Genomic DNA, 13818 nt, shown 5'->3' on the forward strand with positions numbered 1-13818 from the left:
TTACTATAGTGTTGTACATCCATGCAGCAGCCAAAAGGGTGAAATGCATCTTGCAAGAGTGAGGATTATTTCTCATTTTTGACATTTGTACTTTCTGTTAACTGCTGCAATATTTTATAAAGAAAGCTATCAACATACAAGTACCTTATTGTGTAGAAAACACTTAAGAGAATGAAAGTATATAGGGTGAGACACACCTTTTACCCAGAAAAAAGTATCAAATGAAAGGCATTTGTAACTACCACCAAAAAGAGTGTAAATAAAAATTATTATTTGTATCGTGATAGCACCTAAGAGCCCCAGTCATGGATGAGGCCCACATTGTGCTAGGCACTGTGCAAACACAGAACAAAAAGACCAGAACAGACCCAAACAGTTTACAATCTAAGTATAAGACAAGAGACAACAGGTATACACAGACAGAGACATGGGGAAGTATAAGGAAACAATAATATTGCTCAGCATGATAGTCTTAGCACACCAGCAGCTTACCCACGGTCAAGTTTTTTGTAGGTATGAAGGCAAAGGAGAGATTTAAGCAGGAATTTGAAGGAGGACATTGAGGTGGTTTTGTGGATGTTTATGGGGAGTACCTCCAAAGTGTGAGGGATGGCATGGGAGAAAACAAGAAGGTGCTTGTCGAACATGTGACAAGTGGGTGATGGAGGCTGGCGTTATTGGCCGATTAGAAGCGGGAATGGACATTTTGATAGTGATGGAGAAATGAGAGGTTGGGTGGCAGTAGACCAAGAAGGGCCTTAAAAGTGAAGACAGTGACTGATGTTTTATGTGACAGAGAAGGATAAACCAGTGGAGAGCTGCAAAGAGAGGGGTGATGTGGTCAAAGTAATGGGCTAGGAAAATGATCTCTGCAGCAGCATTTAAGGGGGGCAACATTGCATTTGTCAAAGCCAGAAAGGAGGTTGTAGTAGTTGAGACACAAGGTGAGGAGGAGTCTGGACAAGAGTTTTAGTTGTGTGAATGGAAAGTCTGTGTTTTAGAGATATTGTACATAAAGAGCAAGATTTAAACACATGTGATGGATGTGAGATTCAAGACAGGGAAGTGTCAAAGATGACACCCAGATTATGGACCTGAGTGACAGGGAGAATGGTGGTGTTGTCCATAATGATTGAGAAAAGAGGAGGAGGAGAGGGTGTGACGTTGAACTCCATATGCTTTATGAAAATATGCTTGGAATGTGAATATAATGTAACTGGAATATGATTTATGTAAAAGGTCTCTTGTAAGGTATCATTACAAATCTTATAATCTATTGAGTGGGTTCATCCTATTTATATGCATGTATCATTCTTGTATCTGAAGCTAGAAATATGTAGTACACCTCTGAGGTCCTATTGTAATTATGCAAAGTGTGGGCCATTAATGGTTGTTTAGAATCTTGATGGCTCCCATTGACAAGGACAATTGGTTTATTTACCTGCAAGCTTTCCTGTGTAGGTGAGGGCCAGCCCGTGAGTAATGAAGAATGAGGTCTCACAGGACATGTGACCAGGTCACATGATACTAGAATCCATCTTAAATCTGGTACTTTTCCATTTCGAAGGAGGGGTGGGGACCCAGAGAGTCAAAAGATTCCTGCCTTGTGCCAAAGCTATAAAAGGGGGTGGAACAGAACAAAGGGGGCTGCAGTCATGAGAACATCCCTGCTTTCCACCTAAGAGGTCTGCTGGAACTAACAAGGACTGTACCAGGGGAAAGGATTGGGCCCAGACTAGGAAGGAATCTAGTCTGTGAAAGAAGCTTACTGGAACATCTCTGAGGGTAATCAGTTTCTTAATGTATTAGGCTTAGACTTGCATGTTTTTGCTTTATTTTGCTTGGTGACTTACTTTGTTCTGTCTGTTATTACTTGAAACCACTGAAATCCTACTTTTTATACTTAATAAAATCACTTTTGTTTATTAATTAACCCATAGTAAGTGATCAATACCTGGGGGAGCAAATAGCTGTGCATCTCTCTCTATCAGTGTTATAGCGGGCAGACAATTTATGAGTTTACCCTGTATAAGCTTTATACAGAGTAAAACAGATTTATTTGGGGTTTGGATCCCATTGGGAACTGGATGTCTGGGTGCCGGAGATAGGTGACCTGCTGATCAGTTTTTGGTTAAAGTCTGCAGCTTTGGACCAGACCTGGGTCTGTGTTGCAGCAGGATAGCATGTCTGGGTCAACAAGGCAGGGTTCTGGAGTCCCAAGCTGGCAGGGAAACCGGGCTCAGAGGTAACTTCAGCACCTCAGGTGACAGTTCCAAGGGGGTCTCTGTGACCAAACCTGTCACAGGGGGCTCGGGGGAAAACATTAGCAGTTATGTTTGGCCAGGTGGAGCTTAAGCTGATGGCTGGACATCCATGAGGAGATGTCAGAGAGACAGGTCAAGATATTAGTTTGGACAGAAGGAGACTTATCAAAGTAGAGAGGCAGACTTGAGTCCTTGGCCTAAACATGATAGCTGAAGCCATGTCTGTGCATAAGATTATGCAGAGAGAAGAGAAGGAGACCAAGGCCCATCCCCAAAAGTTGGAAAGGGGGGATTCAGGAGGATCCTCCTAACAACACACTGAAGAAACTATTAGATATGTCGGAGAGGACCCAGAAGAGGACTGAGTCCTGGAACCAAGAGAGAACAAAATATTAAGAAAAGTACAGTCAACTGTGTCAAAGATGGCTGGCAGGTTGAGGAGCATGAAGATGAAGTACTGGATGTAAGCCATTTCAGTGGAGCGTAGAGGGCAGAAGTTGGACTGGAGATGGTCTAGGATGAAACTGGAAGAGGAGAACACCAGACTATGATTGCAGACAATCAATTCAATAAGCCTTTCTTAGCATGCTGCTTGTGGCCATGATACTGCTGAACACACACATCTGAAAGACTAACAATATGAAAAGTCCACTGTTAGAGACTTTCCGACAGTTTTTAACCTACTTTAAAACAGCTGTAGTAAGTACAAGAAAAACTTTACGATTTCATCCTTTGATTATGACCCTAAGGAATCTTCTCAAGGAAATCACGGTAACATAACCCTCCCTAAGAGATGGAGCTCATGTAGGAGGTTGAAGAACAGAGTTGATGGAAACTGCAGAGAGATCTTGAAAACTCTTGAATAGATTCTAAAATTTTATGGGAAAAAGGGATCATTGTGATATTCCAGTCCAACCTCCTGCATAATCCACAAACCATAAAATAGGAATCTTTGATCCTTGTAGCTACAGCTACAACGCTTCAGAGATGGCAACATGAGGTCTGGTAACCTGCTGGTACCAATTGTGCTGCGCAGATAGAAAATGGCAGATTTTGGTATACATGGGTAAGGGTACTGTTATATTTCCAGTGCCTATTGCCATCTCCATGGGGGCAAAGTTAAAGTTGCGTGGGTGGCACTGCCTTAAATTTGAATTTCATGATTTTCAGAAGTTTAACTTCTAAATTCCGGAAAGGAACAAGGAATGCACTACTAAGCAACCTTAACTGACTGTTAATAAAGTTTTCTGTCAGTAAAAAGAAAAAATATCTGAGGCTGGACTTCTTGCACAAAAGATATTACAGGAAAGCTTCACAATGAATTGGAATTTAAATGTGTTTGGGTGGAGATTAGACATGTTTTGCCTAGCAGTTGGGAATATTGTAAGTAAGAACAGAAGAACAGTTCCTTTGTTGAAGTTATGAGAGATCTTGCTACTTCCCTTTAGGGTTTGCCACAGTTTTCTCCATCCTTGTTCAAATCATATGAATAATTTCTATACGCAGTCATTCCTTTCACAACAGGGAATTAATTCACTTCACAAGTCAAAATCTTCCTTGATCACTGAGAAGTTGAAGTAATAGTATCCTTTTAAGCAGATAAGTGTGCCAATATACTTGATCTACCATGCATTCTGCATTTCACTGCTACTATCTGGAACGTGAATCTAAGAAAGAAACTTCTGAGTGAAGAAAAGAAAAAAAAAATGTCCTACCTGATTTTGCCAGCTGTTTTGTCTATCGACTGCCTTATCTTCCGAGAAAACTGGAAGACTGAGGATAATAGCAAGCTGTCTCCCATGACCTGAAATAATTATTTAAAAATGGAAAAATTAGCAATGCACTGAGAAGTAAATACTGTGATACAAACCATTTTGCACATTTTGAAATAAAGATTTTGTATTCCTCTTCCCACTTCACTTTGGCAAGAATTTGCCTATGGATTTACTGTTCATTCACATGAGGAATTAATACATCTGGGTTGTCCAGGGCCTACTGTAATCAAGCACTGTGCAGGTTTTTACACACAGCTCTTCTAGGGTACTTCACTCCTTCCTGAAACACCACTGTTGTTATTATTGTCCTCTTTAGAACAGCAACTGCCAAACATATTGAACTGTGTGATGATTTAGTGATGTGTGCAAATGGAAATGAACTTGAGAACAAACTAATTTTCACTTGTAATCTGTGGTAGAAATTAAACCCAGGCCTCTGAGTGAAATAATTCACTTTTGCAACTCAATCGTCATTATTTCATTTAGTATCCAAGGTACACATTATCGAGGCTTTATACTGTTCCTATCACCCTGGTATCTGAAGAAATGGTTACTCACCCCATGCAGTTACTGTGGTTCTTTCAGACATGTGTCCCTACAGTGCTCCACTCCAAGTGCACTAATGCCCCCTTGTGTCTTTGGTTGAAGATTTCTCATAGCAGTGTCCATTAGGCCCATGCATGCATGTCAGTCAGTCTTATGCCTCGTGCCATTGTTATATAGCACTGCGTGGGCGAACCATCCTCATTCCTTCTCTACTGTGAAGCTCCATGGCAGAGAGCTCCAAAAGAGAGGGGCAAGTAGTGTAGTACCAGTAGGAACACACATCTCAAAGAAGAACACACATCACAGTTACTGCACAGGGCAAGTAACCATTTCTTCTTCTTCTTCGAGTAGCATCCCTACAGATGCTCTATTCTAAGTGACTACAGAGCAGTATCCTCTAACACGAAGGGGGCTTCTGAGTCAAGTCCAGTATGGAGGAAAGTACAGCAGAGCTGAACAGAGTATCAGAGGCAGAGTTGGGAATTATAGCATAGTGTTCAATGTACATATGTACAGATGCCCAAGTAGCAGCTTTACAGATTTCAGTAATCACCACGTTCTTGAGGAAGGCTGTAGAAGTGACAATGGACTTTGCAGAATGAGTATCTTTATCTGAAGGTGGATGAATATTGTGAAACTCATAAAAAGAGTTAATGCACTCTGATATGCACTTGGAAATGCACTCTGGTGAGGTCAAAAGGGTTGGCAGTCTCTATCTGCTAATGAGACGAGTAACCTGTGGGTCTTTCTGAAGGGCTTTGTCTTATCTAGATAGAAGACCAGGGCTCTCCTGATGCCAAGGGAGTGTAGCAGTGCCTCCTGGTGATTTAGATGCAATTTGGGGTGGAAAACAGGCAGATGAATGGGCTGATTGATATGGAACTAGGAAGAAACTTTAGGTAAGAATATCAGGTGGGGCCATGGCATGATCTCATCCTTAAACTGTGCAGGGGAGGAGTATGCCATCATGGCCCCTATTTCTCCAACCCATTGCGCCGAAGGGATGACTATCAGGAATGCAGTCTTCTCTGACAAATGAAGCAGTGCAGGTAGCCAGAGGTTCAAAGGGAGGTCTTGAGATGCATTTAAGGACCACAATGGGGTCCCATACCAGAGTAGGGTGTTGGACTGGTGGATAGAGCTTTCTCAGCCCTCCTCTGAGGAATCTCGCTGTCATCAGGTGGGAAAAAGAGAATAGCCCTCTATTGGAGGGTGGAAAGCCATGATGGCTGCCAGGTGGACTTTTATGGAGCTCATTGATAGCCCTGAGGTTTTCAGAGTTACGGTGTAGTCCACTATATCTGGAAATGATGCAGTCATTCATTAAACCTGTCTCAGGTCACACCAACTGGCAAACTGCACACATTTTTGAGAATGTGTGTACTGCAGTTTTTCAGTCATTTTGCTGCTCTTTGACAATGCTCATGTCCAAGGCAATTTCTATTATCTAACTTTTTAGTCAGACTAGGGAAACACTATCAAATACTTTTTATTTAAGTTCAGATATTATATTTATTGATTTACATTATAATCATCATCAGTATCCAGGAGTTTTACAGGAAAACACAATGAGAAAATATATAATTGGACATATAACTACAAGTGCCTGGAAAAAAGAAAAGTCTTAAATCTATTTTAAAGACAAAGCAAATCACTTAACCATATTTCAAAATGTAAAGCATTCAACCTAACAGGAGCTAAAAGTAATTGCACATGATCCAAAAGATACCACAATGATATATATGCTGAAATTACAAGCTCCAGGTGTGGAGAAAAGCAAATGAAATCAGATAACTATAAGGGAACTATCTACTTAATAACTTTAAATATGAAACAACAACAAATTTAATCTTAAGGCTAAAGGGTTATGGCAATAAGAACAGAAGAGTGGCCATACTGGATCAGACCAAAAGTCCATCTAGCCCAGTATCCTGTCTTCTGACAGTGACCAATGCCAGGTGCCCCAGAGGGAATGAACAGAACAGGTAATCATCAAGCAATCCATCCCCTGTCGCCCATTCCCAAGTTCTGACAAACAGAGGCTAGGGACACCATCCCGGCTAATAGCCATTGATGGATCTATCTTCCATTAACTTATCTAATTCTTTCATGAACCTGTTATAGTCTTGGCCTTCACAACATCCTCTGGCAAAGAGTTCCACAGACTGACTGTTCGCTGTGTTCAAAAATACTTCCTTCTGTCTGTTTTAAACCTACTGCCTATTAATTTCATGTGGTGGTCCCTAGTTCTTGTGTTATGAGAAGGAGTAAATAACACTTCCTTATTTACTTTCTCCATACCAGCCAAGATTTTATAGACCTCAATCATATCTCCCTTTAGTCGTCTCTTTTCGAAGCTGAAAAGTCTCAATCTTATTAATCTCTCCTCATACGGAAGCCGCTCCATACTCCTAATAATTTTTGCTGCCCTTTTCTGAACCTTCTCCAATTCCAATATATCTTTTTTGAGATGGGGTGACCACATCTGCACGCAGTATTCAAGGTCTGGGCGTACCATGGATTTATATAGAGGTATTTTCTGTCTAATTATCTATCCCTTTCTTAATGATTCCCAACATTCTGTTAGCTTTTTTGACTGCTTCTTCACACTGAGTGGATGTTTTCAGAGAACTATCCACAATGACTCCAACATCTCTTTGTTGAGTGGTAACCACTAATTTAGACCTCATCATTTTATATGTATGGCTGGGGTTATGTTTTCCAATGTACATTACTTTGCATTTATTAATAATGAATTTCATCTGCCATTTTGTTGCCCAGTCACCCAGTTTTGAGAGATCCTTTTGTAGCTCTTCGCAGTCTGCCTGGGACTTAACTATCTTGAGTAGTTTTGTATCACCTGCAAATTTTGCCACTTCACTGTTTACCCCTTTTTCCAGATCATTTCAACACCATCCTCAGGGAAAGACCTATGTGAGAAGAGCGCATCCTCTAAGAAACTAGATATAAAGATCTCAAGGTCCAATTCTCCTATTGATCCAGTGACAGAATATAATGTTATGAAGATTCTTGAGAAAGAGGAATATAGGAGTACAATGTTTCCTCACTGAAGCCCCTTCAAGGAAGATGATGCCAAACCACATATGTCTAAACAAAGGCAATTCAGTTAGAAAAGAAAAGCCAGATAGGAACTATCAGGGAGCATGTTAGGACTAGAGAGAGACTGGAAGACAGTGTCATTTCACTAAAAGATTTAGCAAATGGTAGAGTCTACCCACGCAACAAGAGGGAACCCACCAGGAAGCACTTAAATACAAACAGAACAAACAAATTAACAACAAATTAACTCAACTGTAAACACACAGTCAAAGTTGAGATATGGCTCCTGAATCCAATGGGCAGATAGGAAAAACAGGAACAGTGGGGTAGGATCACAAGATTTTAAGTCCTTTCAGTTCAGCATGTATACATATTATTGTGGGCATCCGTAAACAGAGACTTAATGATGAAGATGATCTTTAGTAACAGGACAAACACTTCTGAAGGAAATGCCAATTTAAAATTATGCAGGTGGATTCATAGGAATGTTAAAATATAAATGGGAGAAAAGCATCTCCTTGCTCATTGTGGAGCAAGGACAGCTTTGGGCTTTCCATGACAAATCAGATTAGCACGTCAATCATGTGTATTTGAGTATACAACAGAATCCTACAGTATGTCAGCCAGCAAGCAGAATTTGCCAACTTTTTTTTTTTTTTTTTTCAAAAATAGGGTGGAGCAATTTACGTGAGCTACAAGAGAAAGGAAGGGATAATGTCTGTGTCTGAGTCTGTAAAACATGAGTATGAAAATAAGTAAGGCTATATGTACAGATTACATGAAACTACATTTCTCTGTGCATATTTTAAAATTAGGCTAGGAGCAGGTTAAGTTTACGATGTTTCCTACCCAATTTTCATTAGCTAAATAATCTCCCCTTTCTTATCTACCATGCGGATCTCTGAAATGGCTCTGAAATCAATGCTGATTGATTATTATGTCTTTTTCAAGCACTCTGACAACACCAGATATTATGAGTCCCACTACATACATTCTCTGCCTGAGATGACAGTGAAAACACACACAATTCACAGTTCAAGCTTCCTGGTTGTACCTATAAAATAGATCAGTGCCATTACAACAAAGCTAGTGTGATTTGCTTAAATAAATGAATGACTGATTTGAGTTTAAAATTTGTGATTGTGTTCACATTCTACTTACTACTCTTTCCAAATAAATACAGTATTGAAAAATTCTAATAGCCTACTCAGGACAAACGCAACACGCTCTCTCTCTCTCTCTCTAGGTAATAAAGTAATATATCACTGTTTTTTCCCCATTATTGCAACCATATGGAAGCAGGTGGGCAAGTAAATGTTGTGCCTGCAATAGTAAAATGTAATGATGTTTTGGGGGCCTAGAGTAAGCATATTACTACACAGGAACACTGGTGCATACTCACTTCATCTCTGCTCCACGTTCTTCTCCGTGTAATTGTTGGAGGATCAAGAACGTCTGTTAACTGAGGCTTAGAATCATTAGTCCAACTGTTCCCCTCTGGTGGTTTGGCATGCACTAATGGAGGAATCTTTCTGAAGTTCAGACTTTCATCAAATACACGGTCAACCAGCTGAAAGAGCAAAACAAATAAATACATTTAATGAAAAATCGGCAGTTTATGAAACCTTCTGGATACATACAGTGCAAGGGCTTCAAGATGAGACTGATTTTTTACCTCTAAAGTAGATCATTTTAAGATTTCCATGATAAAAGCAAATATTCTGTTTTCCTATATATTATAAGATGTGTGTGTATTATATGATAGTGTGTCTAGTAAACAGACAGCTATTTTCCAAAACCAGAAATTCATGGCTATAAATTAGATTGCCAGATGGAGAGGATTTTGCCTATATATAGATATCATGTAGTGAGCATAAAAAAATGAAATTCCAGTCACTTAAGCTGGCAGTGGTAAACCTTTTACCCATACTTTTACCAATGCTGACTGTAAGTGATTAGAGTAACTGTTTTTCTCTTCACAAAAGGTACTCCGTTCTCTTCACAAATTACATTGAATGGCAGATTTCTATGAAACTAATGAAAAGGAAGTTTTTTTTGCAAGTCAATGAGTATTTTAGTCCTTTTCAGACAGATTAGTCACAATCTACTTACAGAGTCTACATCTACTTCAATGAAATACTGCCACCTACAGTATTATATTATATATTTACTGTACAATAATACTAAACAAAAAAGGAAAAGGGAAGCATACTTATTCAGTGAAATATAAGACAACATGATTTAAATGAATCTGAGTAAATGCATATTCATGTCATGCTGAAGTTTAGTTGGGGTTCTAAAGAGACAATTAAAACAATTACATGGGTTTAGTCAATTAAACGGCACACGCAAGGCATGTTTCTTGCCATTGTTTATATCCTTTTTCACGAAAAAAGGACAGCCTCAGAATGAACACAGTCGATTAACGTGTTAACCAAACCTTACATACACAAAAATGATTAGACATATTTTGGGGGGAACAAGACAAGGAAGAACAAAACCCAAAGTAAACATTTACAAAAAACTATCTGAATGGTAATATGGTAGAAGGTGAGTGATTTTGATGTTATCTTTAACATATTTACTAGCATTAGACCCGTGATGACTAAAACAAGTTAGTTAGTACAATTTAATACACAGGACTCGAGAGAAAGTCAAAGAAGAGAAAAATTAAATTGCAGCATGAAGCAAACCTAATTCAAGCTATTTTTTAAAAATAATATATTGTGGATGAAGAGCTAAAATTACTGTTAAGCCACGCTACTTACATATTTAAATACTAACAGGAAAACGTCTAGATCTTCTGTGATACAAGGACTTTTCTATCTGTAATAGCTATACTATATAGTGCACACACCATATATTTGTGTACACACACTAAAATCTTTAAAAGTACTCATACTATTCAGCGGTATCTAAGACTGTGGACAAGTAAGAAGTGAATAAGCACAATGTCTTGTGTTTAATAGTGAAAACAGACACACAATATGAACAGTTTGGGTGACCACTTTAATGATCTGTGTTCATAAACTGATTTTTGTGCTTACTGATTTTTGTTGAAAGATTAAGAAATCTTAAATCAAAAGAAGAGAATGCTGAGATTCATGCAAACAGGCTGGGTGGGAATAACTAAAAAAGCTATGCAAAAGGCTAAAAGCAAAAGAAATAAAGAAAAGAAAGAACCTTATGCATTTCTCCATGAAGATCTCCTACCTCTTCTCTAGTGTCTATGGCAGAGCCAGGGGTGGTGGCAGCAGTGCTTACTGTGGTACTCGGAGCAGTGCCTGATGAAGTCACTGAATCTATCTCTCCTGCTACATCGTTGATTTCCCGTGCGATGAGAGCCAGGTCTTGACTGATCCTGGTAATAATTTTAACAACATTACATTCTTCCAATACCATATACCTAGAGCAGCAGTGTCCAACCTGTATCCTTGAGGTTCTAAGTTGTGGCTCTTGGGTGAAGCCAGGCTAAGAAGAAAATGTGTAATTGATTACGAAATAAAAATGTGTTTGCTAAGTTGTGCACTGCAATTTTTAAAGTGAAGTTTTTAAATCAAGCTCATTACTACAAGGAGGCAGAAGGGCACACTGCTTCCCAAAACATCTCCCACTGCTTCACCTGCAGCCCCAAGAGCAGTTCTACGGTGTGATGGGAATGCTCTGAACAGCTGTTGTCTTTTCTCTGCTGTAGCTGCTCTGCCATTGGACATCTGATGCATCACAAGGAGCAGGGGAGAGTGTACCTCTGGCTGCTCCATTGCCTTCTTACCTGCTAGACTGTGGGAGCACAAGATAGGAGCCTGAGGAGCCTAATGGCACTCCTCTCAAAGGATTGCTCCCCTCCCCAACAGAGCCACAACAGTCCATAAGACAGAGAAAGGGGAAAAGCTGAAAGACAACCATCAGTTATGGCTCTCTGATTCTATGAGCCAGCCCAAATTAGAGTAAGAACTTGTGCCAGCTTTCAGCAGTCCTCTTAGGAAGCCACGTTGGGGTAGTTGTTCTGTGGACTTCAGTTAATCCCCTTCACTTTCCAGTGGCTGAGAGGAATGATGCATAAAAATCAGCTATGCTGGCTCTATGCCCACTGGGGATTCTCATTCCAAGAGAATCCCCAGTAAAGGTTTGCAGGTGGTTTCTACTCCCTTTGCCAGGAAATGAACAGGGCAGACAATCTGCCCCTAAATATTGATAGAAATATTGAAATGTTTTTGTCCCTAAGGATGAAATGATTGGACACCACTGATCTAAAGGTAGAGAATTTAGCATTGAGAACAGTAGTTAAATTAGAATGGCAAACATAATTAACACATTTTCAGTCAAATCGCAATATTGCAACCCTATATTAGATGGTTCAGCATTGACCAGCACAATTCCATGGAACAATGCAATTTTACAGCTTGCAAGAATAAACAGAAAATGGATAAAATGTGAGAGATACCATGCCAAAAATATTCTTAAACACTTAAATCTCAAATTATCATTTACTGTATTTACGCAGAAGTATAAAGCTAAAGCAAAAATTAAGTTAATACCAGAAATGTGCTGAACTTTTTGCATGTAAATAAATGTTAACAGTGTTGAAAAGTGAAAAACATTCACTTACCAGATGCTCACCACAGCCTAGTTAATATGAGCATTCCCACATATTTCTGGGATTAACTCAAATTTATTTTTCGTTTTACTGTTGATATAAATGTATAAAACCATGTTTTCTAAAGGTAGAAAATAAACTGCTATTATTCAGCAAATTCTCCAGGGGACACCTATCACAAAAGTAAGCCACTAGAAAATACAATAATCCTGCAGAAGTCCTATTTCTCAACAGAAACATCCAAAAATCCAAAAAACTGCTAAAATCTCACGTGAATTCTTGCCAGACAGCCGTAATGGTACAGTGTCAGAAGCCCATATGAAAATGAAGGCAAATGATCTTGAAGGATTCATGGTGAAGTTAGGCAATTCCAAAATGGATGCTACTTCACAGCAAGCAACAAATTATTAATTCCTCAAGCAGTCAATAAGGTCACAAATACCAGTGCAGCTGCAACACAGTTTCACCAGAATTGTAATTGTGACTTGGTGTAAAAGGTCCGCATCTTTTCATTTTGCTGTCAATTAATGAAACTGGGGGAAGTGAAGCTGAAGTTGGAGACTACTTTGCGAAAAGGATAAAACACTAGTCTATTAACTTGTGCAACACCATTTTGGTTATTCAGTGAAGTTCATTAGGTTTCATATTCCTAACATCACAAAATTCATGCCATCTGGTACACTACTTAGTTCCTTTTTCAGGCTTGAACCTGCGCTTAATTTCACAACAAATTCCCTTCTACATTGTGAACAAAACAGCAGGGAAACAAATCTCAGCAGAGTTTGAATTTAAAACAGACAAAATTTATTTGCTGTAGTTACAGTTATAAAAAGAGACCTTCAGATGATGGAGTGTGCAATTACTGTGAGACTGCATGCTTTGGGTTCTCGGACAGCTCCAAGGTCAAAGGCTAAGTGCCTCAAAAATCCAAGTAATGTGGTTCTGTCACAACAATTGCAAACCATCTTGTGCATTATTCTACTTATAATGGACTTTTTCCATTAAAAGAAATGTAATCAGGCTAAGTATGCAGGGCTTCATGAGCAACAGAGGTAGGGAATTTATTCCCTAAGCAGTAGAAGGCAGTTTTCATTACAGCAGATGTGATGTCACACACACACACAAAACATTTTGATCAATTTAACATAACAGAGTCTCATTACTGTGGAAAATCCCGAAACCAAAATTCTCCGTTGAATAATTTAGCATTTTGGAGAACCTGTCATTTCCCTTATTTCATTCTTTAATAATCTCTAACATTAAACATTTGACCTAATTCTTTCTGTATTTGACATCCTACCAGATACAAGGTACATGGAGTCAGTTTATTATCGGAATTGTGTGTGCTAGCAGAGTTATCGGAAAATTGTGAAATACAGAATTAAAATGGTTGTTTTTTTCTTTTTACAGAATTTGGGAAAGTATTTCATTAGTTTTTAATCAGCTCTCTCATATTTCAACTAAACTAGTTATTTAAAACTAACAACTGAAAATTGTTCCAACACAAATTTTCGTGAAAAGGACAAAGCATGACAACCCTTTCACAAGATTAATTTACTTACGGTATGAAAGTAAT

The 13818-nt window shown here is 39.0% G+C and overlaps 1 protein-coding gene across 8 annotated transcripts in view; it reads right to left on the bottom strand.

Annotated features, from left to right (window-relative positions):
• CEP170 (centrosomal protein 170) overlaps positions 1 to 13818 on the bottom strand; it is a 181973-nt gene that overhangs the window by 15095 nt on the left and 153060 nt on the right. For 6 of the 8 annotated variants that reach the window (XM_073338241.2, XM_073338248.2, XM_073338240.2 and 3 more), the window contains 3 exons: positions 10829 to 11006; positions 9048 to 9215; positions 3980 to 4068 (listed from right to left, as the gene is read on the bottom strand). In XM_073338241.2, coding sequence (XP_073194342.1) covers positions 3980 to 4068; positions 9048 to 9215; positions 10829 to 11006 — 435 coding nt within the window. The remainder of the gene's footprint in view (positions 1 to 3979; positions 4069 to 9047; positions 9216 to 10828; positions 11007 to 13818) is intronic. The other 2 variants (XM_073338242.2, XM_073338244.2) reach the window with 1 other exon arrangement.

This window comes from Lepidochelys kempii, chromosome 3 (assembly GCF_965140285.1).
Source record: "Lepidochelys kempii isolate rLepKem1 chromosome 3, rLepKem1.hap1, whole genome shotgun sequence".
Lineage (NCBI taxonomy): Eukaryota > Metazoa > Chordata > Testudines > Cheloniidae > Lepidochelys > Lepidochelys kempii.